General features: G+C 40.9%; 1 protein-coding gene across 1 annotated transcript; it reads left to right on the top strand.

Annotated features, from left to right (window-relative positions):
- The first annotated feature begins 2,111 nt into the window (after positions 1-2,111).
- On the top strand, positions 2,112-26,774 carry LOC139351510 (schwannomin-interacting protein 1). Its single transcript, XM_070993446.1, has 7 exons — positions 2,112-2,453; positions 3,222-3,481; positions 5,304-5,431; positions 19,509-19,620; positions 20,710-20,844; positions 20,980-21,097; positions 24,511-26,774. Exons 2-7 carry the CDS (start codon positions 3,224-3,226, stop codon positions 24,609-24,611), a joined length of 852 nt encoding a protein of 283 aa, XP_070849547.1. The 5' UTR covers positions 2,112-2,453; positions 3,222-3,223; the 3' UTR covers positions 24,612-26,774.
- Positions 26,775-27,631: the final 857 nt, after the last annotated feature.

The following is a 27,631-nucleotide window of genomic DNA, read 5'->3' as shown; positions in this document are numbered from 1 at the left end:
TTCGCTCCTTTGCGCGCTGAAAGACTGTGGAAAGCATGTTTTAATTTCCGGACCTCTACCCCCACTGGGCCAACGCATCGGCCGTTTCGGCAGGATCCTTAGCCTTCACACATGGCTCCAGTCTGCCAGTGCAGCACACAGGATGGTTTTTATTGACAATTTTAACCTCTTTTGGAATCGTTCTTCCTTTTACTGGAGTGATGGAACATATTTTACTCCGTTTTAAATGCTCCAGTTTTTTAAATGCCCACAGTTTGACTGTGGCCTGCCACCTCCTCAAATGACCAGGTGTGCTCATCACAGGTCATTACCGGTCACCAACCACCGTCCGACCTCCTCTCCGCACCACTGTTGTCATCCCAATCAGGTACTGTCTGACCAACTCCCCCTTGTGCTCAGGTGGTTTCAAGACCAATACAAGTTCCTCCACTCAATGCTTCTCTGAAGTCCGAATTTGTTCCTTGCCCATCCCTTACTCCTTTAGATTTTAAGAATATGAGAGGGCTGGGTTTAACGGCATCGGCATGCAGCACGAGACGTGGAGGAAAGGGAGGAAAGCATGACTCATACAGCTAAGAAAAGGAAATGCAGCTACAACAAAGACTGGGAAACAATCTATCCCCCGGTGAAGCCAGTGCAAGCGAGTCTGGTAAAGTTTTGCGTGAAGTTTTCACACATTTCACATGTAAGAGAATATGACGTTAAACGACACAGACAGTGCAAGACTCTAAAAACGTGTTGCTCAAAAGGAGGGAAAGTTGCATTTAATAAGATATATTTGTTAAGTTTTCGTTTGCAGTCTGTAATGTGGTACTGAATCTACCAGATGGTGAAGCATTGCAATGTTATAAGCTAAGGGGCACAATAGAAATGTTTGTTGTTTTTTTTTCCAAGTTATTTTAGACTACCTTAATGCATTGGTATCCCACATTGCTCCACACAAACGTAGTCTTTGTCCCACATCTGGTCACCCTACCTGTGACACTTGGCAGAGTCTGTGCTCACCAGGCTGTTTGGTTTGGACAGTTGTGGCACTGCTTTGATGTCTGTGTGTGACAGAGGATTTGTTCACACACTCTTTATAGTTCCTCAGCTTCTCTGGGTATATCCTCTATAAGGCAATCACAACAAAAAGTACCATTAATACTCAAGTGAGTCATGATCGTAGTTTCAGATACCCAATGCTAGATACCGAATACAATTAAAACTCAGATTTTCTGTTCTACTGTACCGACCTCAGTCAACCAACTAGAGAATGAAGCCTTCGCTCCACTGACATTGTTCATATGAAGATACCCATTTGTTTTCATTGTGATTATGGATTGGGCTTTGAGGTGTATTCTCTCATAGCTATTGTTGATTTGCTTACAGCAGGGGTCTCAAACAAGTCCATGTTTTTCCCTTTGTTACAAACGTTGCAAAACGTATCATGAACAACCTCAAACGTGGAATTTGCTTCTGATTATCATGGGTGCATTAACACCCAGGTACTCGGTGGTACAGTTTGTTGATCTGATGGGAAGTTAGCCAATGATAGACAGATGGTTCATCCAGTCACCTACCAGGTAATTATACTAATTGTATATGTATATGTGTATGTGTATGTGATTTTGCTTCCATACAAAAGGTTTAGCAAATGTTACTGTAATTCATTAGAAGTCTTTTATTTCCATGGTTCAGTATGGTGAAGTCCACCTTAAGCAATCAAATATGAATTGGTATATGTCTAGTTTTTTCCAAATATAGGCTGCCAATTTTTCACATACATATATAAATAACAATATGATTTTTTCTTTAGTCAGAGTAGGCTTATTACTATATCACATACATCAGCAAAATGTATACATTCAGAGTCAAGTATTAAATAGTACCAGTTATAGCATTGTCACCCTCCATATTATAGTGAATTCAGCTTTGTTACATTGTAATAGTATGTAAGATTGTATTCTACGATGTATTTTGCCACAGTGTAGCTAAGGTAGGATACAGGAACGTCTTTTTTATTGAAATTTATCGTTGTTTTACCCCGTTTAATCACGGAGGCACTTATTTTGAAGGCAGAGACAGGAAGTGCCTGGGTTGAATTTTCACTTGCCAGCTTGTTGCTGTACGTGAAATTGTGTAAGTTGGAGTCATTGTTCGCATGTTTGGAACAAAAGTGGGTAGGTTTCTGGCATGATTGTATCCAAAAAGATTGAACTGCCAATACGCTATTTAAGTAAGAGGGTCAACTGAGACGAATGAGATTTGAACGGGTCTTGTGGACATATTTCCGCTTTTTTTTTTTTGGCTGGTTGAGTAAGGAGACGGTGAGTGAAACTCCTGATGGAAGGGAAGGGAAGGGGGAAGACAACGAGGAGGAGCTGAGGAGCTATGTGGCAAAGCTCTCATCTACTTATCCCACAACGACACTAGTAGAGCTGTCGCTGTAGTAGAGCTTATATTTCGGAAAGGTAAGTCACTTTTTTAACTACTAATGCCAGTTTGATGTGATACATTGTTTATGTGGTTAGACGTCTCCACAAAAGATTTCCAGTCCAAATCTTTAAAATACATGCTCGCTGGTCTAACTTTGAGTGTAGGCAGGGCTGGAGCGAAGATTCAAAACTCCTGAGAACACAGCACCATCACAGGAAACAACAAAATCACTCTCTTGCTCTCTCTTAATCCCACTCATAATTTAGTTTGAACTGTTTATGGCTGGAAAGTGTTACACATTCTCAGTTCAAGTGGGCCATTTCATGCCTCACTGTTTGGACACTTGAAGCATTGCTTTCCTAATTTTGTAAAACAAAATGAAAACACGTTGTGGCTGCAGGCTCTCAGACATTCAGAGCCCTCTTAACACCTGCATAATAAGACTCTGGTGGAGGAATACTGAATCCTTTGTGTATTTTTTTTTTATTCCTACAATTAACCACATGTGTGTACAGTGTGTACAGTTGATAAAATGTAGAATCTCAACTCAACCTAGGATACTGAAAACCCCACATTCCCACCAAAGATTCTGAGGTCATGAGCTCAGTTTCTTTCACAGTCGCTTCAGTACTCAGTTTAGACAGCCAGCTGACATCTAGTTTATTTTTAGCTCCTATTTTGACATCATTATAGTCTTACATTAGTTTACACTCCAAGCATTGCACAGCATTGTACTCATAGAGCGCTCTGTCTGTCACTTGCAGAATATTTGAATCTGTATCCTTCCCCTTCCACTCCTGTAGAGATGGAGGGAGAGAAAGAGAGACAGAGGCAGCAGCGAGAGGAGAAGGAGAGTAACGAGGCAGAAGACGAAAGGAGGAGTAATAACGACACTGACAATGATGAGGAGGAGGATGAAGGTTCAGAGGGTGCAGCACTGGTGTGGCAGGAAAGCTACGGTGAGGACAATCTGGGCCTTCCCATCATGCACTGGGAGGCGCTGAGCCTGCGCATTGCTGAGCTAGAGAAGCAAGAAGAGGAAAAGAAGGACAAGAGGGCAAAGGTCAGATGTCATAGTCTTGGAGAAGGGAGTATGATGTTTAGTCCTGGGCTGGGACACTCTGTTTAATGTCTCAGTGAGAGAGTCCTCACAGGAAAAGGTCACAGTACTTTCACAGTCTTTGGTAGAGTTTAGAGTACATGATTGTGTTCCAGAAAGCAGGTTTAGTCAAAATCTCTGTTTTCGATGACAGAAACAGAGGTGATAGCTGTGGCCAGAAACACCTTGCAGGAATTTCTTCAAATTTGGCATAAATGTCTACTGGGACTCAAGGATGAATTGATTTGATTTTGGTGCTCAGAGGTCAAAGATCAAGATCACTATGACCTCACACCCGTCTTAGTCTAGTCAAAGGCAATATCTCAATATCAAAGGCCACTGTGATGACACACTTTTTGACCATACAGTTACAATTTCATGCATAGTCTGATGGAATAAAATGATGACAGGATAACATTTCCTATCCAAAAGGTCAACTTCACTGTGACATCATAAAGTCCTGCAAAAACACTTTTCTGGCCATTATTCAACACCATAACTCAGGAAAAGAAGGGAAGATTGCGACATTATTTCACATTCAGTCAGATAATGAATAGGTGTCCACCTTGAAACTGTGGCGGTTATATAGATTTTTAATGCTGCCGGGTTGAAGATGTGTATGAGGCATCCTCACTTTACAATGTGTAGTTTCTTTACAGCAACATCCATATTTGAAGCATTGCAGTCCACCACAAGTTCATTGGTGCTGCTGATATAGAGCTAATGATGATATTGATTGTCACTGCACCATGTGATGAAGCTCTCCATCAGTCCTTTGTGATCCTCTGGAAAATCATCTCTAAGTGATGACGGCATGTTTCTCACTGATCATTATTAACTACAACCATACATGTCAAAGTAGTGCAAACTTCCATTTTCTATTGTATTGTAATGCACACTGACTGACACAAAGGGGGAAAAAAGACAGCTCAACTTCAATAATCATAGTCTCCTAGGGGTCGCCCACTGATGATTTGACTCATCAACATTTAGGGAGCAGCCCTAGGTGTGTTTTGTAAATACATTTTTCAGATTTGAGATTTTATTTGTTTAATTTTCAGATACTTTTTCAGTCTACACGAATACAACCATAATTATAACCGTGTAACATCAAACACGAATTTAACACTGCAACTCGTTACTTGTTGTTGAATTGTTACATTGTTCTTGAATAATGCACACTAACCTAAAAATTAGATTGCACTGGTGGTTGTTTAACAAGGAAGACAATAACTCCCAAGATCCCATACTACTATTAAGGTCATCAAACTTTGTCTTTCTGGTTATGTATTTTTGATTGAGAGACCCCTAGTGGATAAAGATTACACAGTTTGTTGAAGCCACCCAAATCAGTAAAGCCTGTGTATTTTTATCTGTAATTTTGCTCTCAGACAAGGTTCTAATAGTTTTGAATTTCCACTTTTTATTTTAGGTTTGAATTTTATATTTTCATGTTAGTTCAGTTTAATTAGTTTTCAGAGTGCATTTGCTGTTTTAGTTTCAGATTTTCAGAAATTTTGATTTTCCATAAATTTTCCTCTAGATTGAGAGTGGTTTTAGTCTTTTTATTAGGGCCGTGCATAATGTGTCAGAAGTGTATTTCTACATGTACATATAAAATAGAATTACAAAATGTGCCAGAAAATGCTTCAAATTCAAATATGACAGTCATCAGAAATTAGAGAAGGAAATAGCAACCACACCAATGAAAAATCAATTTATAGTACTGTCCCAATTTGCTTATTTTGTGTTTTACCTGTGTAACACATGTCTGGTGTGTTTTTAGAGTGCAATTTCTTCTCTGGAGCAAGGCAAAACTCCAGTGAGCTGGACAGAGGACAGAGGAAAGAGAGCAGAGAGCTGGGAGGATAGAGATGACGCCTGTAACAGCCATGTGCTAGCACTTACCTCTCGGTAAGTATACACACACACACACACACACACACACACCAAGAAATGCCAAATCTAAATGTAGATTTATTGATTGATTCCAGTTGTAGAAACACAGAACTAACAGTCTGTTGATAGTCCCGTTGTTTAAGATTGCATGCAGGCTGTATGAGTTGCAGTTTCCATGAAGCCCCACATTATGATATGCAATTAATGGGTGGAATGCAAATAGAATCACAACCTGCTTTATTGGCCAAGTACAGTGGTAAGTAAAAGTTTGGCCACCCCTGGTCAAAATTTCTGTTAGCGTGAAAAGCTAAGCAAGTCAAAGATGACCTGATTTTCAAACAGATGTCTAAGATGTCTTTATGTCTTTTATTTGGATCCCCATTAGCACCAGCATAAGCATTGGCTATTCTTCCTGGGGTCCACACACATACAATCATACACGCTACAACCATATAAACACAACAAACATAACAGCTCCTCTCATAAATTTACAATTAAGTAATAAGGTAGAGAAACAAATGGTCATCCGTTACAACACACATTAAATCAAACACAGAGTTAAAAAATCAATCACAATTCCTCCAGAAATCATAGTACCTTTATCATTTCATCATATGTCCATGCATGCATAGTCATTCATAATAACCATAAATCATGATCACAAGGACCTTCTTAAATTATGTATTTATCATTCTGTGCCTTCACACATTAAATTCCAAGAAAAAAAGGGCATTCTTTGCTTTCACCAAGTTTCCATTCTGTTACTTACACCATTTTCCTCATCTATGCTTCCTTAAATAGTTGCAGATACTGTTTTAACAAAATTTTGTACCAGTCTTCTCCTCTTGAACAATATGCAGTGGAAATGAATTCCACCTAACCATGGCTCTGTACATGACTGTTTACTGCATCATACTTGTCTTTGCCTTTGGTAGAATGAACCTTTGTTCTGTTACATATCGTGTTTGATAACTGTGTTGAACAAACTGAGTGAATAACCTTTCATATAATATCTTTGGTGATCGTGTCAACAGTACATTTCTGACAAAATTTAACAAAACATAGATGGATCTCTGACATAGTTAGCCAAGCCAGACTGTCATGCATGTCTAATACATTAGTTCTGTAAGAACACAGTAAAGCACACCGTGCTGCTTTATTTTGAGCTATTTGTAATTTTTTTAACTCTTTCATTGTTGCACTGGACCAAATCATAAAACAGTAATCAAACTGTGACAGAACTAAAGCATTCAGAACATGTTTGATGACATCTGGTGGCATGACTTTTAATACTCTCCTTACAACTGAAACACCCCTACCCATCTTGCCCACAATGTGATCAATTTGTTTAGACCATGATAGGTTATGATCCAAGATTATACCCAGAAGTTTTGTCTCTCATACTTGCTCAACCTGTATATTGTTTATATTTAATTTCAATAGTGGTTCTGCTATTGACTGATACCTAGATCCTATTATTATAGACTTTGTTTTACCAACATTAAGCACCAATTTGTTGCTCATTACCCATTCTACCACTGACTTCAACTCCATATCTAAAATTGTATTCAGCTCTTCAATTGATGGCCCGGCTGTATATATTGTCGAGTCATCTGCGTACATCACAATGTGAGCCTTTTCAAGAGCTAATGGCAGATCATTTACAAAAACAGAAAACAATAATGGCCCCAAGCAGCCACCTTGAGGTACTCCACAGTCAACCTGTCTGACCTTTGACAAGCTACCATTAAAGAATACTGTCTGCCTCCTATTTGTCAGGTAGCTCTCCATCCATCTTAATGCAGCAAAATCAAAGCCATAATATTTTAACTTCTCAAACAACAAAGAATGATCTATCACATCAAAAGCCGAACTGAAATCAAGTAACACTACGCCCACTAAATTCTTCTTATCTTACTCACTTGGAAGTGGAATGACCAGGCCTAAAAGCATGTTGATAATCTGTTGTTTGAGGTCTTACGTCAAAGTTTTTATTTGTTAAAAAATAATTCTTTCCATAATCTTTCCTAAAGCTGGTAACAAACTAATAGGACAGCTATTTGTACCAGAAAATGGTGCCGCTGGATTCTTTGAAAGTGGAATGATTTTTGCTATCTTCCATGCCTGTGGGCAAATACATTTTTCAATGCTCAAATTAATAATATGACAGACAGGAACAGCAATTAAATTGGCAACAATTTTAAGAAATGTTACATCTAAATTATCTGATGGCCTGTCCTTACATTTATTTAGCAGACACTCAACATCAGAAATGGTAACTTTTTCCATTTTAAATTTGCACTTCTTATTCTCCATTATAAAATCACTAATTAGTGTTGTGGAGGTATGATTACTTATTTGTTGCATATTTCTCCTCAAATTGTTTACCATATCATGAAAACAATCAGTGAAATAATTAGCAATTAGTGCTGGTTTTGTCAAGAAGTTTCCCTCAGTCTCCCTCAACAAGCAGGATTTGGGCCTACGTCCCATCATGCTGTTTACTTAACTCCACAACTTTTTCTTATTGTTTTTTACATCCTTAATTTCATTTCCATGATACAATTGCTTCTTCTTTTTTGTTTGATGCTGTTACATAATTCCTTAACCTCTTATAAATTAGCCAATCTGACTCATAATTTGATTCAATGGCTTTATTTTTTGCATCATCTCTTCGTTTCATTTGTTCCCTTAGTTCCTTGTCTATCCATGGTGATCTCAAATTCCTGACTGTCTGCTTTCTAAGTGGTGTGTGTTTCTCAATCCCTTGCATAAATAACACATTAAAGACCTCAAGGGCATCATCTGGGTTATCCTTCTCTAATACATAATCCCAACATATATTGTTATCCTGTATAAATGACTCTTCACAAAATGTTTTCATTGATCTTCTGAATACTACTCTAGGTCCCACCTTTGGAACTTTTATCTTTCTTACAAGCACTACTAAATTGTGATCACTACATCCCAGCACTAGTTATTACTTGCAGCTTCCCTCTAAGTGCACAGTGCAACATATTCCAGTCAATATTTAAATCTCCCCAGAAATAAATCTCATTATCAAGATCACACATTGGATCCAACATATCACACAATTTATCCAAATAATTAACTTTGCATTTGTTTGTAGCAACATCCTACCAGCAGAGGTTTCAAATGTGGCAAATTAATTTGCAACCAAATAACTTCAGTATCAGCAGGCATTAAATCAAATCTTACTTTTGCTGGTATTTGATTTTGAATAAATACCGCTACACCACCTCCATAATCATTCCTGTCTCTCCTATATATACTATATCCCTGAGTATCAAAAGCAGAGTCATTAAATGTGTCATCTAAGTCAGTTTCAGACATTGCAAACAAGTGAATACCACATGCTAATATTTCTGTTGTCTCAGTCATTTTATTTCTTAAACTACAAATATTTATGTGCCAATTTTAACCCTTTCCTTGGCAACTGTGTCAAGATCAATACAGTGTTTTAAATTCTCTCCTTTTCCCTTCCTTTCAATTTGAGAGCCAAAGATAAACATACATTCACCCCATTCAACACACACACTATCACATACACAACCCCACACTTTAACACCCACAAATTACCACACATGCTTCCTACTCACTACACTTAATGAAGAGAGCATGCTTGTAGCTCCCTCACATAATCAAATAATAATCACTATTAGAACTGGATCTAGGTTACATTTCACTGAGGCCATATCTTTAATTAATCAAATTTTGTACTTACATGAGTAATTAATAACATTAAACAAAAAATGTAAACCATAAATAAACAAACAAATAAATAAATAACTCAAAAGCCCGTGTTAATTGGCCAAGAAATGAAATAAAATGTTAATGAACAAGTAACCTTAGATACATAAATAATTTCTCAAAGAATATTCCTTCAACGAATACTTCATTAACTAAACTGCAATTCATTACTGTATAGTCCATTTCTTCCTCCTTAATGGCATTATCCCACCATCAGATCACTATTAGACCTCATTAATATGTCCATTCATTCAGTCTTTCACCTCTTTTTCAGCTTGTACTGCAGAACTGATTACTTTTTGGTAAAAAGACCCAGAAATGTCTGATCTCCTCACAACACTCTGTACTACCTCTGCCAGCATCATTATCTTGGGAGATATAAATATCCATGTCGACACCCCCTCTTGCCATCATGCTTCCAAGTTCCTTCAGTTGCTAGACTTCCTCAACCTACAACCACATGTTGATGTCCCCACATACTCTAGGGGACACACGCTCTCGTCATCTCTAACTCCACCCCCATCAGCAACCTTCAGGTCTACGATCTTGGTGTTTCAGATCACAAGGTAGTGTCAATGGAGCTGCCTTTTCCTTCCCACCACACCAAACCAAAGCGACAGATCCACTTCAGAAATCTGAAAAACATCAATCCTGATGCCCTGGCCCTGGATCTTCAACTTCTCTCCTGTGGCCCCACTGACCTCCTCTCTGTTGCTGACTCTGTTGACTTTAACAACAAGTCCCTGAGCAGTCTCCTGGACCTCCACGCCCCCTTAACATCTAGGTCAGTCTCATTGTCGCACTCAGCACCCTGGTACACCTGTGAGCTGTGAAAAATGAAGACAGCTGGGCGTGTCCTTGAGTGGCAGCTCAAGGCCTCTGGACTGACTGTTCACAAACAGGCATACAGGGAACACAAGTCCACCAGTGCCCTGGACCCTTTCCCTTCAGCTCTGCCTTCAGCTCTACTGGAGGCCAACATCTCTGCTGTCTGTCATTCTGCCATTCATCACCAATATCATAAACCAGTCCCTCCTGGCCGGCCATATCCCATCTGCGTTAAAAACTGCTGTCATCAGACCACTACTGAAAAAACCCACCCTGGATTCAGAAGTTCTCAGGAACTACAGGCCCATTTCCAATCTTTCTTTCCTATCAAAGGTTCTGGAAAAAACAGTTGCAGCGCAACTTTAAAAACACCTCAAATACAACAGCCTGTTTAAAAAGTTTCTGTCTGGATTCCACCCTGACCATAGCACAGAAACAGCCTTGGTCAGGGTCACCAATAACTAGGGATGGCTTGATACCACTTTTTCACATCCGATACGGATACTGTAGCCTTGTGGATCGGCCAATACCAATCCGATACGGATACCTTCTGTTTGTCACTCTAAAAGTTGTTAGTAATACATTTATGGATGTAATTTACTTAGTACTGACATCTAAAAACACCATGTTCACTGTAGGGCTGGGTGATAAAAACGATAGCGCTATGTCTCGCGATAGGCACGTCATCAATATCAATAAAAAATGCGTTCAATAAAACATTCATTCAAAGATGGCGCCACGGACGGCTGCCGCGATGTGTTGGTGCGCGCTGTTTTGTTTTGTTTTGTGTGTTAATTCTGTTTTTTGCAACCGTACCCGGAGCTCTTTCACCAGAGATGAGCTCATGAACATCAGGGCTACAACACCAGTGGATCTATTTCCTAATTTTCTGCTCCCAGCAGTGGAAATTTTGGTCATTCTGGTCAAAGGTGCGCTCACCTTTGCTCACGCAGTGAAACGCCGGAGGAGAGGTAAACGGGCCGGTGCGCTCGTACGTCTCCGCCAGCGTGGACTATGCACAGCGTTACCTGGAATATTTCTTTCTAACGTGCGTTCACTGCCCAATAAAATGGAGGGATTACAACTGCTGTCGGGTAAAAACAGAGACTTTTCCTCATCTGCGGTTTTGTGCTTCATCGAAACGTGGACCTACGGACTAATCCCGGACTCTGCGCTGCAGCTGGCTAGCTTCCAGCTCTTCCGCGCGGACAGAGACTCGGAACTTTCCGGCAAAACTAAAGGTGGAGGAATCTGTTTCTACATCAACAGTGGTTGGTGCAACGACGTGACAGTGATCCAGCAGCACTGTTCTCCTGACCTGGAATCTTTTCTCATAAACTGTAAGCCCTTTTATTCACCCCGTGAGTTCGCCTCATTCATTCTGGTCGGCATCCCGCCGCAGGCCAACGTGCAGGACGCACAGCGCGCGCTCGCAGACCAGATACTGTGTGTGGAGCGGACCAATCCGGACTCTTTAGTTATTGTCCTTGGCGACTTTAACAAAGGTAACCTCACTCACGAACTCCCCAAATACAGACAGTTTATTAAATGCCTGACCAGAGAGGAGAATATTCTGGATCACTGTTACACCACTGTCAGGGATGCTTATCACGCCGTCACCCGCGCCGCACTCGGCCACTCCGACCACGTCATGGTCCACCTGATTCCTACGTACAGGCAGAAACTAAAGCTCTGCAAACCCGTAGTGAGGACATCAAGGAAGTGGACCAGTTAGGCTGTGGAGGATCTCCAGGCGTGTTTGGACTCTACTGACTGGGATGTGTTCAGGACTGCTACCAACAGTCTGGATGAGTACACGGAGGCTGTGACGGCCTACATCAGCTTCTGTGAGGACTGCTGTGTCCCATCACGCACCAGGGTGAGTTACAACAATGACAAACCCTGGTTCACAGCCAAACTCAGACAGCTAAGGTTGGCAAAGGAAGAGGCCTTCAGGAGTGGGGACAAAGACAGATTCAGAGAGGCGAAGTACAGGTTTAGCAAGGCGGTGAAAGAGGCTAAACGACTGTACTCTGAGAAGCTCCAACACCACTTCTTGGGCAAATCACCAACCACAAGCCTAAAGCCCCCCAGGCCATCAACGATCGACGCCTAGCCAACGACCTGAATGAGTTCTACTGCCGCTTTGAAAGGCAAAGGAACAGTCCAGCAACCATCCCCCACGACACCTCCCGACAGCTCCAGCTCCAGTCACCTCCACCAATTCCCACCTTAAAGGACCCCTCCCCACCCACTTCAGTGACGACTCTTTCCATTCATGAGAGATGTCAACAAACTCTTCAGGAGACAGAACCCCCATAAAGCAGCTGGACCAGATTCTGTCTCCCCATCCGCCTTGAAGCACTGTGCTGATCAGCTGTCTCCAGTGTTCACAGACATTTTTAACACCTCACTGGAGACATGTCACGTGCCAGCCTGCTTCAAGTCCTCAACCATCATCCCAGTTCCCAAGAAGCCAAGGACTACAGGACTTAATGACTTCAGACCCGTTGCCCTGACCTCTGTGGTCATGAAGTCCTTTGAGCGCCTTGTGCTCTCACACATCAGAGACATCACCGACCCTCTCCTGGACCCCCTGCAGTTTGCCTACAGAGCCAACAGGTCTGTAGACGACGCGGTCAACCTGGCCCTCCACCTCATCCTCCAGCACCTGGACCCCGCAGGAACCTACGCCAGGATCCTGTTTGTGGATTTCAGCTCTGCCTTTAACACCATCATTCCAACCCTGCTCCAGGAGAAGCTCTCCCAGCTGAGCGTGCCTGACTCCACCTGCAGATGGATTACAGACTTCCTGTCTGACAGGAAACAGTGTGTGAAGCTGGGGAAACACTTCTCCGACTCAAAGACCATCAGCACCGGATCCCCTCAGGGCTGCGTTTTTTCTCCTCTGCTCTTCTCCCTGTACACGAACAGCTGCACCTCCAGTCATCAGTCTGTCAAGCTGCTGAAGTTTGCGAACGACACCACTCTCACCGGACTCATCTCTGATGGCGACGAGTCTGCCTACAGGTGGGAGGTTGACCATCTGGTGACCTGGTGCAACCAGAACCAGATGGTCAACCTCAAGGAAAAACTCAGCATCACCTGCCCCCATCACCCTCTGTGACTCTACTATTGACACTGTGGAGTCCTTCCGGTTCCTGGGAACTATCATCTCCCAGGACCTCAAGTGGGAGCCGAACATCAGCTCCCTCATCAAGAAAGCACAGCAGAGGATGTACTTCCTACAGCAACTGAAGAAATTCAGTCTGCCAAAGACAATGATGGTGCACTTCTACACAGCCATCATTGAGTCCATCCTCAGCTCCTCCATCACCATCTGGTACGCTGCTGCTACTGCCAAGGACAGGGGCAGACTGCAGCGTGTCATTCGGTCTGCAGAGAAGGTGATTGGCTGCAATCTCCCATCTCTCCAGGACCTGTACACCTCCAGGACGCTGAGGCGTGCAGGAAAGATTGTGGCTGATCCCTCCCACCCTGGACATAAACTCTTTGAGACACTCCCCTCTGGCAGGAGGCTGCGGTCCATCAGGACCAAAACCTCACGCCACAAGAACAGTTTTTTCCCATCTGCTGTCAGCCTTATTAACAAGGCCCGGAACCCCCCCTGACACTTCACACTTCACCTCTGACTCTACTTGTCAGTGACATTGCCACAACCATATGCATTACATTAATGCTCTACTTGGACTCCATTGAAAAAACAGTCTGTGCCTCTGTTAAAAAAAAAAAAAAAAAGATTTGTGTACATATATTTATATTGTGAGATTTTTTTTATTTTACTACTGCTATAGTTCTTCTATTGTTGTATTTTTTACTTATTTTCTTATTTTTATATTATTTACTTACTGTCATATTTTTAACTTTTTAATTGCTTCTTCTTGATAGATGTGTCATGCACCAACCTCACCAAAGCAAATTCCTCGCATGTGTAAAATCGTACTTGGCAATAAAGCTTTTTCTGATTTTTTTTTTTTTTTCTGATTCAATCTTTTTTTTTTTCGTCGTTGGAAGAAACCTGAAGTTGCTAAGCGAGGTTGGTTGCATGAACAAAGGCACTCACTCTCAGGTAACTGAGCAACGTAGGGAGTAATCACTAATCAGTGAGAGAGACACGCTAACACACCAATCATGTAACAGTATCAGTTCGGTTGCTCCATCTCGTTGTCTCGTGTGTGATGCTTCGTGAGGAGTGAGATGAGAAATAGAAAGTGAGTCCTGCAGTGAGCAAAGAAATTGTCGATAAAACAGGGAAAGTCAGCTCACCAGTATGGAGTTTTTTGGATTTTATAAGTCAGACCGTAGTCAGACCAATGTGGTCTGTAACTTATGCAAGACTGTCGTCCCCACCAAGACCGGTAATACCACAAACTTGTTTAACCACCTTAGCCACGCTCACTCTTTGGAGCGCAGCCGTATTCGCCAAAACACTGCACATATTTGAAAACATTTTATTCACCAGAAGGTGACTCAGCATGTGAACTTCCTGCCCTAAACCTGCAGAAAAAAAGTTCTCAGGTTTCTCTGTTTACATTTTTACACTTTTTTTACATTTATTATTTGAGTGTTTTCCATGGTTGTGTTGACATTTCCTTTCCTTTCTTCCTTGATAGCTGAGGGGATTATAATCAGAGGACAGTTCAATTTAAAATAAAATTGAATGTATTTTTCTCCTGGTCCTTATTTTAAATAGGTCATAAAAAATATCAATAATTATCAATATCGACCAATATAAAACACTTATATCGTAATAGTTTTCAGCCATATCGCCCAGCCCTAGTTCACTGTGCAACAACTATTCTGCTCCTCTAAAGAAAGAAGGAAAATGTGTAACAACTTAAGTTATATGTAACTGATGTGGCTTTATTCAAACTTAAAGCTCACATAGCTTTGCACACAGCAGTTGTAAACTTAAGAAGTGCAAAATAAAGAAGTGTAAAAGTGCAACTTGGTGCAAATATTTAAATAATTCCAGTGTATAAACAGAAAAGTCACATTGATCATACATCAATGACATTGCATAGCTGGAAAAAAATAATCTTATGAATTAACATAATAGCATCTCCCCTAGAATATTGTATGGTAGAACTCAGTCAGTTATACATGGCTTCTTAAGACAATCAAAACCAAAACTCTAGGCTGCTATGCACCTGATTTGCTGCACCAAAACAAATACAGAAAAGCAAAGGTAAACAGATAATGCAAACTAGTGTCTGTCTTCTTTTGCATGTAACTTCTGATGTTGAACAGTATGTAAAACACTCATAAAATTAAATACTGAAATGAACATTATTCCAATATTTACTCAATTCCCGTTTACTGAAAACAAAACATGGTAACTGTCTGACCTTGAACTGAAAATACTCCCTATGACTGTGACATAGTTACTGCAATGTAGGACCTTTTCATTTTAGGGGTCCTGTAAGTTTTAAACTTGGCTTTCCTTGCCTTGCAACATGAGGGGCAGATTTTCCTTCAGAAAGATTAACATTTCAGCCTTCTCAGCTGTCAGTCTGCTCCTCTTTTCATCAATAATGTTAGAGGCTGTGCCGAAGAGCCTCTCGCTCTCCACACTTGTTGAAGGTGTGCAAAGAAATTTAGCAGCTGTGACTGCCAGGGAGGGCAGTCTAGGTTGGTTAACCTTCCAATACAGCAGTGGATTGTCCGAACGCAGAATAGTTGGCTCGCTCAAAGTAGGTCTGCACTTCAACACGTACACTGGTGGTGGCTGGCTCAGGACAAGGTGCACTTTCCTCCATGATTTCATCAAAAATGCTTCCAAGGTTGGTCTTGTTTGCAGGTTCCACCCATGCAGTCTTCTCTGCTGGCTCTGAGGTGGATGAGGTCCTCTCTGCTGGCTCTGAGGCTCCTGCTCTGGTCCTCCTCTCTTCCATCCTCATTACCTCTGCCATTAGCATATCCTTTCCCAGTCTTGAGGTCTTGAGGCTTCTGCACTTGAGAAGTACCTGGAATGATATTAAAAAACATATGCATAGTTTAAAGTTTACCTGCCATAATATCAAGTGATTAAAGTGCAAAAGTAAAAAAAATCCATACACACCGATAGGTGTGTGATTATTCAGTAGATGTGTGAATGTGAATTTCTCTCTCATTCACCCACTCACTCATTCTAAATAAAGTAAAGAAACCACACATACCTGTCCTTATATCTGGGATTGAGAAGCGTTGCAACAGAGTATATTGGCTTCGATTCCAGGTGTGTGAAACGTCTCCTCACAGCCTCCGAGAGGGTGCCTGTCATTGTCCTTATTCCCTTGTCGGCCTCATCTTGTTAACTGAGAAAGCGGCTCAGGACTTGGACAATGGGGATGACATCAGCTGTAGAAGAGGATGAGGCGCTCACCTCCCTTGTCAACTCCTCAAAAGGGGCTAAAACTTGTACTGTCTTTTCTAATAGCCCCCACTGGCTGGCACTCAGTATGGCTGGCAGGTCGTACTCTACTGTGTATGCACACACGGCTCGTTTCTGTGCAATGAAGCTCTGGATCATGTAATCCGTACTGTTCCACCTAGTCCGTACGTCTTGCTGCAGATGTTTGGGTGGCTTATTCAACTGCAGCTGAATGTCTTCCAAGCGTGAGTATGCAAGTGGTGAGTGTTTATAATGACCCACGATTTTTCTGCCGACAGCCTCCACGTCACTCACACTATGCTGCGACAGTAGCCCCTCATTCACGACTAGTTGCAGTGTGTGTGCGAAGCATCCCAAACTAGACACTCCAAGATAATCCATAGCTTTTATCATATTACTCGCATTGTGCCGTAAGATTACATGGACTCTGCTCTTCTCAATTTTCCATGCATCCAGTATCTCATCTGTTTCTGTAGCGATTGCATCTCCTGTGTGTGAGCCACGAAACTGTTTTGCCTGCAGCACAGCTTTCTGCAAGGTAAAACTCGAGTCTATCCACTGTGCTGTCACACTGAGTAAGGACATTGGACACACGTCCGAACTCCAAATGTCAGTTGTTAAACTAACCACGACTGCATTTTCCAAACATTTAGAGATGAACTTGCTCACCTGTTTGTACTCTAGTGGGATTCGTGTATCAGAGATGCAGTGTTGGTTTGGTAGCTGGTAGTGCAGCTCCAAATGTTGTAACAAAGCTCTAAAACCCACATTTTCCACTACACAAAGCGGCTGGTCATCCAGTAAAATGAACTCGACAACTTTCTCTGTTATCATTTTGACCTTGGTGCTCTCTGGAGCGAGTTTTACACTCTTCTGTAGTGTTTCCTGCAACGATGGTTGTCGCAGTTCACTTTTCTTTGCAGTGGCCTGTAAAATGTCTCCGTACTCCTTTGTGTGATGTTTCTGCAAATGTTTTATCAAGTTTGTCGTGTTGAAATTTCCGGTTTTGCTGCCACCCCTTGAGACACTCGTTTCACAAATGCTACACTCTGCTATTTTGCTTTTCTCCTCCTCCAATGTGAAATGACTCCACACAGCAGACATGTCTCTGCAGCTTTCCTGGTCATGCTCTGGTCACGTGGTCAAAACACTGGCACACTGCGGCAACAGCTCCTCTGTGTTTACGGCATGTCACGCAAAGTGAAGTTGAGGAATATGAGATGTTTTGAGTTTATGTATTGGATTGGACGGGTTTAAAAAACAAAAATCCGATATCTGATCGAGTCATTTTGGCCTGGATTGGACCCGATACCGATCCAGTGGATTGGATCGGACCATCCCTACCAATAACCTCCTGATGGCAGCAGATACTGGCTCCCCATCCCTACTCATCCTACTGGACCTAACAGCTGCCTTTGATACAGCTGACCACAACAACTGCTACTGCTGTTATTACATCCACTGTCACTGTTACTGTGACTGCATGTCTGTCTCTCTGTCTCTGTCTCTCTCTGTCTCTCTCTCTCTCTCTCTCTCTCTCTCTCTCTCTCTCTCTCTCTCTCTCTCTCTCTCTGACTGCATTTCTGTCTGTCTGTCTCACTCTCCCTCTCTTGCTCTTCCTCTCTCACCCAACCGGTCGAGGCAGATGGCCGCCCACCCAGAGTCTGGTTCTGCTCGAGGTTTCTGCCTGTTAAAAGGAAGTTTTTCCTCGCCACTGTCGCCAAGTGCTTGCTCATGGGGGAATTGTTGGTTTCTTTGTAGATAAAAGAGCTTGGTCTGTACCAGCTCTATATGGAAAGTGTCCTGAGACAACTTCTGTTGTGATTTGGCGCTATACAAATAAAATTGAATTGAATTGAATTGAATTGAACATCCTCCTCCACCGCCTGCAATACACCAATGGACTTTCAGCAAACACTCACAAATGGTTTATCTCCTACCTGACCGGCAGAACTGAATACGTTGCCCTGGGTAAAGCACAATCTGAAACCCACAACGTCACCTGCGGTGTCCCTGAGGGCTCTGTGCTGGACCCCACCCTTTTCTCTATCTGCATGCTCCCCCTTGGCAAAGTCATTAACAACCATGGTTTCTCTTTCCATTGTCATGCTGATGACACACAACTTAATCTGAGAACTTCCTCATCTTATGCTCCCTTCCCCACACACACACTACACACCTGCCTGGAGGAGATAGAGGCATGGATGAAGCTCAACTTCTTAAAACTAAACAGTGTGGAAGCCATCCTGGTTGGCACACCACATCAGCTCCGCTTTTGATACATCACCAGTATCAACTATTCTGGCCAAAACATGTCCCTCTCAACATCTGTCACCAACTTGGGTGTAAAAATGGGCCGCCACCTCACATTCGACACCCACATCAATCACCTTTGTAAGACTTCATTCTACCACCTAAAGAACATTGCCAAACTCTGTCCAACACTCACCCTGGCAGATGCAGAGAAGCTCGTCCACGCCTCTATCTCCTCCAGGCTGGACTACTGTAATGCACTCCTCATCGGGATCTCTGGCAAGAGCATCCAAAGACTGCAAAACATCCACTGCCAGGATCCTGATGAGGGTGCACAAGTATGATCACATCACCCCCATCCTGAAATCTCTTCACTGACTCCCTGTCCCACTCAGAATTGAATACAAGGTCTCCCTCCTCACCCACCAGTGCTTCTACGGTCATGACCCCCTTTACCTATAGGAACTCCTCACCCCCCGAAACTCCTCACCGAGGCTGTGGAACACCCTCCCTGACCATCTGAGGGCCCCACAGTCTAATGATGTTTTTAAGCAAAATCTTAAAACATATCTTTTTAAAAAAGTGTTTTACTAATTTTTTTTGTTTTTTATTTATTTATTTATTTTTTTTACCTACTTTTACCTACTACCTACTACCTACTTCCTACCTTGATTTTAAACATGCTAAATTTTATTCTGTAGCACCTTGAGATTGCCTGGATATAAGGTGCGCTACAAATAAGATTTATTATTATTATTATTTATTATTATTATTATTATTGTCCCTAAATGACCACCAGTATAAATCTACCAAATCAAGTCTGTTTGACTCTTGTGTATCCTCCAGCCTGCAGACACAGATGAATCTTCAACTCTGCTTCATCAACAACAGTGAAAGTGAGGAGGAGGCGATGGATAAGGAAGAAGAAATCAGCAAGGAGGAACGCAGCAACACACAAGTAAGTGCCTCTAACACAAATTTCTGACAATGGAGTACTACAGTTTAGGGATGGGCAATACAGCCCAAATTTTCTGTTGTGTATGTAATTTTATATGATGGTAATGGTACATCACATCAAAATAGACTAATTGTTCTGTTCATTCAATTAAGAAATGGTGTAAAATTACCGTACTGTACTATGCTTCAGCACTTTTGACTATTTTCTTCAGACAAGTCAGACAATACTTAAAACAAAAGACTCAAAAGAGCAGTAATGTAATGTAATAAAGGTGCATTATCATCACCAACTTGCTCTTTGGTCATATGAGAACGTCAAAATCAATCCTGCTGCCAAAATCATGTGACCATGCAAGGTACCTGTATTGCTATATTGCAGTACCCACCCCAAATATATAGCAGAGATTCTAAAACTGTCAAATAAACTCCAGACAATGTCTGCAGAATCAGGTCTGGACTTGGTCCGAGAGTTTCACACATGTAACACATTTGTCCTTGTCAGACAAGTTCTCACTTATTGGAAATACTCCGTTTGGTCTAAGTAAGGGTTGGCACCTGGGTAGTGTGCAGGTGGAGGACTTATCCATATAAAGACGTTCTTGTGTTGATATCAATACCACATGTAAATGGAGGTTTTTGCAAAATCAGCAAACGAGTGGAAAGCACTATACAGGCAAACCAGAACAGAGTATGTAGCAGCTTCACTGCATTGCATGACACATGCAATGTCATGAGCACACCCACTTACTCACTGTGTAGCAGGGCAGCAGTGCATACACTGTAAATTACATTGTGTAAATAGGACTCTAGGGATAGGTCCTGCAGTGGAAACAGGATTGCAGAATATCGACTGGTGGACACATTTCTACTGTTGCACGATATATACCATCCTACCGCCAAACCCTACTACAGTTTATATTAGATTAGCTGGAAATAAGTTATCTATATGTGGTGCAACTAGGTGATTACAGCAACAAACAATGAAAAAGAAATAAAGAAGAGTAAAAGAGGTATCAACAGAACCACACCCTCCTCTTGCCAGTTCATGTATATTTTCTCCATGTTCTTCCCACACCGTTGTCCATCCTAGCTAATGAAGAAAGGGACTGGTCATGTCCACAAGAATCCTCAGCCTCCCACCAAGCCAGATAAACCAAAATCCAGAGGCTTCAGGAACACTCTGAGGAACCTACGAGACAGACTGAGAACAGACCACAAAACTTTGGTGAGAGTTAAACATGTTGTATTGCAGAATCTTTTACTCCAAGATATAGTTTGTCACACTTCTCTTTCTCTCCCCTCTCCTTTCCTCTTGTCCTCCTCTCATCTCATCCTCCTCCTTTCTCTCCTCTCCCTTCAGACTGCAGCTTGTAGTGATCTTGCAGTCCAGAGAAGACATTTGGAGCACAGTGATTTACAAAACCTCAGTATTAAGGAGCTGAATGCTCTTTCTATGTCTCTCAGCAAGACCATACAAGGTAACCACCTACACACAGTAATAACACTGCATCTTTTGCCTCTACAACTTTCTTAACTTGAACCCTAATTATAGTTTAAAAAGAAAACACGACTGTCTTCCTTTCTCAGATGCACCACACCTCTTAAGGCAAGGCAAAACAAATTTATTTGCACAATTGTCGCACAATTCATACACCAGGCAATTCAAAGTGCTTTACAGAAGCATAAGCATACATTAAAATCATACATTTCAAAGAAAGAAAGAAAGAAAGAAAGAAAGAAATTAGAAGAGAATAGAAAATTAAATTAAAACCAGTAGCCAGTAAAAGACAATAATTTAGCATTTAGAATGATTAAAATCATTGAGCAGATATATTTTAAGTAAAAGCAGTAATAATAAAATTACAATGTTTCCAACCCTGATTTAAATGAGCTGACAGTTGGTGCAGACCTCAGGTGTGCAGGGAGAATGTTCCACAGGTGAGGAGCATAATAACTGAAAGCTACATCACTTTGTTTGTTTCTGATTCTGGGAACACACAATAGACCACAATAGAATAGTCCCTGATGACCTGAGAAGTCTGGATACTTCATATGGGGTTAATAAATCTAGAATATATTTTGGTCCTAGACCATTTAATGCTTTGTAGACCAACAGTAAGATTTTAAAGTCTATTCTTTCACTCACAGGAAGCCAATGTAGTGATCTGAGGACTGGTGTGATATGGTCCATTTTTCTGGTGTTTGTAAGGACTCGTGCAGCAGCATTTGGATCAGCTGTAGTTGCCTAATTGTTTTTTTTTGTTTAGGCCAGTAAAGACTCTATTGCAATAGTCCAACCTACTGAAAATGAATCCATGAACAAGTTTTTCCATGTCTACTTTGGACAGACATCCCTTAATTGTGGTTATATTTTTCAGGTGGTAGTAGGCTGATTTGATAATGAGCTTTAAATGGTTGTTAAATTTCTGGCTTTATCTGTTGTTGTCAGTGACATGGAGTTAAGGTGAACTCTGATCTTTGACCTTTCATTTTTGGGGCCAAATACACCAATCACTTCTGTCTTATCTGCATTAAGCTGAAGAAAATTCTGGCACAGGGACTAAGGGACTGTAGTCATGTGATGACACAGAAATGTAAGGTTGTGTATCATGTGCGTAAGTATTGTAAGAAATATTATGATTATCCATAATCTGACCTAGCGGCAACATGTAGATAATGAAAAGAAGTGGTCCAAGAATGGACCCTTGTGGCACCCCACACATCATCTTTTTTCGATCAGACACATGCTCACCAATTAACACAAAGTAGTCTCTATCTTGTAATATGATTTGAACCAGTGTAGTACAGTGCTAGTAAGTCCCATCCACTTTTCCAGTCTGTCAAGAAGTATGTCATGATCAACTGTATCAAAGGCAGCACTGAGATCTAATAATACTAAGACTGAAGTTTTGGAGGCATCATTATTCAGATTTTTTCATGTCATTTAAAACTTTTTTTTTTTTTGTTATTAAACTTTTTATTTGAAGAAGAAACAGCCCATACATGTTGCTCTTGATTTTGTGTACATATCAAGTCTTATCATCAAAAGAGATAAGGGGGAAAAAAAAAAAAGTGTGTATATATATAATAAAAATAAATAAAAGAATAAAAGTAAAGAAAAAAAATCACATAATTACAAAAGCACCTACACTCTCTATAACTGTACTCCTATACAGGTAAACTTGTACCTGAATTGATGGGTAACTTCAGTAACCGAAAAATGTGAAATTATAATGATAACTAGAAAATAACAATAACAGCCATAATAATGAAGAGTTTATCTGACCCATATGGACCTTCCTTTAGTCCATGATTTCTCATGTGAACAGTATCTTAGCGTGGGGTAATAACAGCGATGACAAGAACAACAGCAACACAAATGATAGCAATAATTAATTAAATAAAAATAGATTGCTGCATACATGTATAACACTGACTATTAATAGTGTAATTGCTGAACAGAACCAAATGAGTGGAGTCAGAAACTAGGGGGGTTTTATCACTTTATCCAGCTTCCTATAAGTTGCTAGTTTATCCAGATTTTACAGTAACTTAAAAACTTATCTTGTTCAAGCCTGAGAATGAATGTTAGCTTCTCCATTATAAAAATATCCTGAACCACTTTCAATCCTCGACTGTAGGAGAATCTTTTGCCAACCATTTTCTTGTGATTGCTTTCTTACTCGCCAATAGTAAAATGTTATACATACATTTGTCTTCTGGTCCCTTCACAGTGTCCGGTCTTAGGCCCAGACATAAGGTCTCAAACCCTGATGGAATCACGATTTTCATGATTTTCTCCAGGTTCAATTAAATTTTTTCCCGACATTTTGAAATGACCGGGCAATCCCAAAACACATGAAAATGTGTTGCCTTGCTCTCACCACAGGATCTCCAGCAAGATGTATTTCCTCCCAGAGAAGTCCTTTGAGCTGGAACTCTAAAAAACCTAACTATACTTGTCCACCCAAATTCTCTCCAGGACAGAGCAGATGTACTTTTCCACTGTTCTAAAATAATTTTTTACCATGTTTCCATCCGCATCATGATGTTACTCTGCTTCTCCCACTTCTCTTTTATATATGGTTATTTAAAACTTTGATAAGTACAGTCTCAGTGCTGTGGTGTGGACGAAATCCAGACTGAAATGCATTAAAAAGATTGTTCTGCATCATGAAAGCATGGGTTTGTTGAAAAACAACCCCTTTTCAGTAATTTTTCCCAGAAAGGGAAGATTTGATATTGGCCTGTAGTTACTTATTACTGAAGCATCCAGATTAGTTTTTTTTAGGAGAGTTTTTATTACTGCAGTTTTCAAGGCCCGGGGAAACTTGATTTATTATCTGCAACACATCTGGAGCTATGCAATGAAAAACATTTAAAAAAAAGTTTGTTGGCAGAGTATCAAGGCAGCATGTTGTGATACTGTGATACAGTTTCTGTCAGCCTTGTATGATCTAGAAGGTTAAAATGTGCTAGATTAACTGGAGAAAAAGAAGGCACAGATGGACTTACCATTTTGCCTGGGTTGGAGCTGCACACTGTTTGTCTTATCCTTGAAATTTAATCTGTAAAAAAGACTGCAAAATCATTGCATGACTTGTTGGATAGCAGTTCAGGAGGGACTGATGCTGTGGGGTTTGTCAGTCTATCCACAACAGAAAATTAAGTGCGGGCATTATTTCAGTTTCTGTTGATAATCTCTGAGAAGAATGCTTGCCTTGCCTTCTTTAGTTCATGGTTATAGGTGTGGAGACTGTTTTTGTAAATCTCATAATGAACCTGGAGTTTGTTTTTTCGCCACTTTCGCTCTGCCTGTTTGCAGACTCTTTTCTGGCCTCTTAAGTGCTGCATAAGCATGTTGAACTTATTTTTCATCTGTCCACATCAGACCTGAGCTCGGAGCTGGTAGGTAGTCTCCAGGTCCGAGACCAGCTGAGGACAGAGCAAGACGCCATGCTGCTGGAAGTCCAGGATCTGACGTCGCTATGAACCTGCCAGTCGCTCCTGGCTGAAGTTCACCTGTGAAGTCACCAGGGATTATGTCACACAAACATTTGAACAAGTGTCATACTGTATGAACTTTTTTGTGAGTCAGACAGCACCACAGTGGCCTCCACAAACATCTCTGTCAATCCCTCCTGCTGTTGGTCTGACCAGCCAGTCACTGTGAAGAGTGTCACTCCCTGAAAAGACTTGAATATCAGTTGCATAGTATTTTGGGGTATTCTTTGTCTGCATTTTATATTTATAAGGGAAACTTTGTCTCACTGAATCAAGAGTTTCCACCAGCAGTGCTTTTAATCTTGCATGTGACAGAACCAGCTTTGTCTTGCCAGGTGCAGTCACAGTGTCAGAGCCATATGGTACCATCAACTACTTTTTTCTGGAAATATGGTCTTTTGCTGTCATACTCTGAGTCAGATTAGATGACCAGTACAAAGTTCATGTCCACTATGCCCACATCATATAAAAGTCTGGGTCACGCTGAATCCAATTTTAGCACCAACCATCACAATTTTTCTACATGCTTATTCTGAATTTGATACCAGCAACATGTTTCAATCAAGTTGGGATAGGAGCAGCAAAAGATTGGGAAAGTTGTGCAATGCTCTGAAAACACCTGTTATTCCGCAGTGTCATGATTGGGTAGGAAAGGGGGACCCCGAAAGACTCAGTTGTTCAGAAGCAATTGGTCTCTCAGCTTCAGCAATTAAGATATTTTGCTTTCCGTGGTTCTTAACAAAAGAAAAATAAAATTTTGGTTCAGCCAATCTGGATGGGGGGGTGTGGAGTTTGAGGTTGGATCAGAATGTTTTTGTTGTTTTGGGCACATAGAAAGGATACTGATACTGACCTCAGCTGAGGGTTTGATGGCAAACTATCATATTTTCCCAAACATCAGAATGTTCATTGAATGGTTTCGTCCAGTGTTGGTGAAAGTTAGCTTTGTTTCAGCTTTTCTCCCTTAAAGGTACCCTGTGGATGCTTTGACCACAAGTAGCGCAATGCAGCAAAGATGATCAACTGGTCTCTGTTTAAAAATGAACTAGTAATCAAACCAAAATTGCTGTTTTGCGTTGTCAAATATATCTTTCTTATGTAAATAGCTCTTGCATTTTTCGCTATTTGACATTCCTAACTTTACTTAAATTTAGCAATTTTTAAAATGAGCTTTTCTAGTTGGTACAGTGTATGTCTGTCTTGACTGGCTTTTATTGTTGACTTGCCACAACAGGCAGTGTCTCTCTAGTCTCAGTGATAAAGTAGAATTGTGCATGTATAGTGATACATTTTTATTTGACATTTTCTATCCAGTTATGTTATTCTGCTTGGTTACTTCCTGTTGTTCAGTGGTCTCCCTGAAAATAGTGTCAGAGTCTTTCACAGTTACAACTTTGCTGGAGCCTCTAAACAGCGTGTGACACTGTTTTGAACATGTACAAAAACAGCAGGACAGTATTTAGCCTTTAAAAAGTTGGAACAGCATCAATATCATACCACAGATGCCAATCTGTACATTTAAGGATGTCCTTCATCAAGACTGAAGCAATACTTATGTTACCATATATTTTGTTTTGTTTAACGTCCTTTCTAAATGCTTAAACTGCAGTGTAAAAGGGATTCCTGTTAAGGAGCTATTACTTCTGCCAATTGAACCATCTCTCTTTGTTTTCTATTTTATTAAGTGTAGTTATGTTCTCAGATCTTTTCAGAAAATGTTTCAGTGTTATGTATTCCTGCTTGTGTAGGCTTCTTAGGTGGAGTCAGTAAAGAACTAAATTTGATGTTATGTACAACAAATCAAGCACATTTTGACTTTTCTTCACCTGCCTTTTTTGGCTATGTAAGGGAAGATACTTTTTTATGTGTTTATTCATCATTCTTTTTTCTTTTCTTTTTTTTGTCTTGGCATAAGTTTTTAATTTATATCATACTACAGTATACAAAAAGAGTGTTTATGTTATCCTTATAACTTCAGTGTAATATACATTTCCACAGTTTACAGTATGTCAGTCATGTCATCCTCACCACTCCACTGCTGTCACTTTCTCTTTTTAACAAAATACTGCTCCCATTCACAAAGTAACTACATTCAACTTTGACATTTTTTGTGTTCGCTGCTACCATCATTAAAAGACTTCCAAGAGCTCATTCCTGGTAAGCTGTTCGTGTAAATCAACTTCAGGAATTGTTGACTTTCATTCATAGTAACTTAATGCAGAATTTAAAAAAGATTTAAGATCTAAAGATTTAAGACAGTCTACTCAACAGCTTGACCCAGAGTAAATTAACAATTGCTGGCCATAATTCATGATACTGATAGAGGATGATTCTTCTATTTAATGTTACAGTCACAGTCAAGATTTAGAATATTAAAATGCAACAGGCTGTGAAACTTGCTGAGAATGTTGATGTTTGTAAAGGCCCCAACACTTTTGTTTTTATAGGTGTGTCCTTAAAATTCCACCAAATCTTACATTTTATTTATACTGCTGGCTCAACCAGTAGTTAAATTGTTAGTTTGATCAGAAAACCAGTGTGACTACCATTGGCCTCGTGCAGTGTGACACAACTGCTTTGCATAGAGTTGCTGAGGCATATATAGTGAGTAAGCAGTCCATGCATGGACTTGGATGTTTTTAGCTTCCAAGTAATGAATATCTAACAACATGGAACCACGCATTATCATGCTGCAACATGAGCTGCACACAACCATTCACACTCAAACTCACACCTAGAGGCAATTTAGAGTCACCAATCAACCTAATGAGCATGTTTTTGGTCTGTGGGAGGAAGCCGGAGTGCCCGGAGAGAACCCGCATGCATGCACGGGAAGAACATGCAAACTTCACACAGAAAGGCCCGACCCGGGAATCGAACCTGCGACCTTCTTGCTGTGTGGCACGCGCACTACCTGCTGCGCCAGCCCCCCATCATAAAATGGAACGTAAATTTGATGTTAGCGAAGTGCTTGCCCACATGATGCCATACATGCTGTCTACCATCAA

The sequence above is a fragment of the Chaetodon trifascialis genome, chromosome 23, assembly GCF_039877785.1.
Source record: "Chaetodon trifascialis isolate fChaTrf1 chromosome 23, fChaTrf1.hap1, whole genome shotgun sequence".
NCBI classification, from domain to species: Eukaryota; Metazoa; Chordata; class Actinopteri; order Chaetodontiformes; family Chaetodontidae; genus Chaetodon; species Chaetodon trifascialis.
This window is presented reverse-complemented; position numbering and strand designations above follow the sequence as displayed.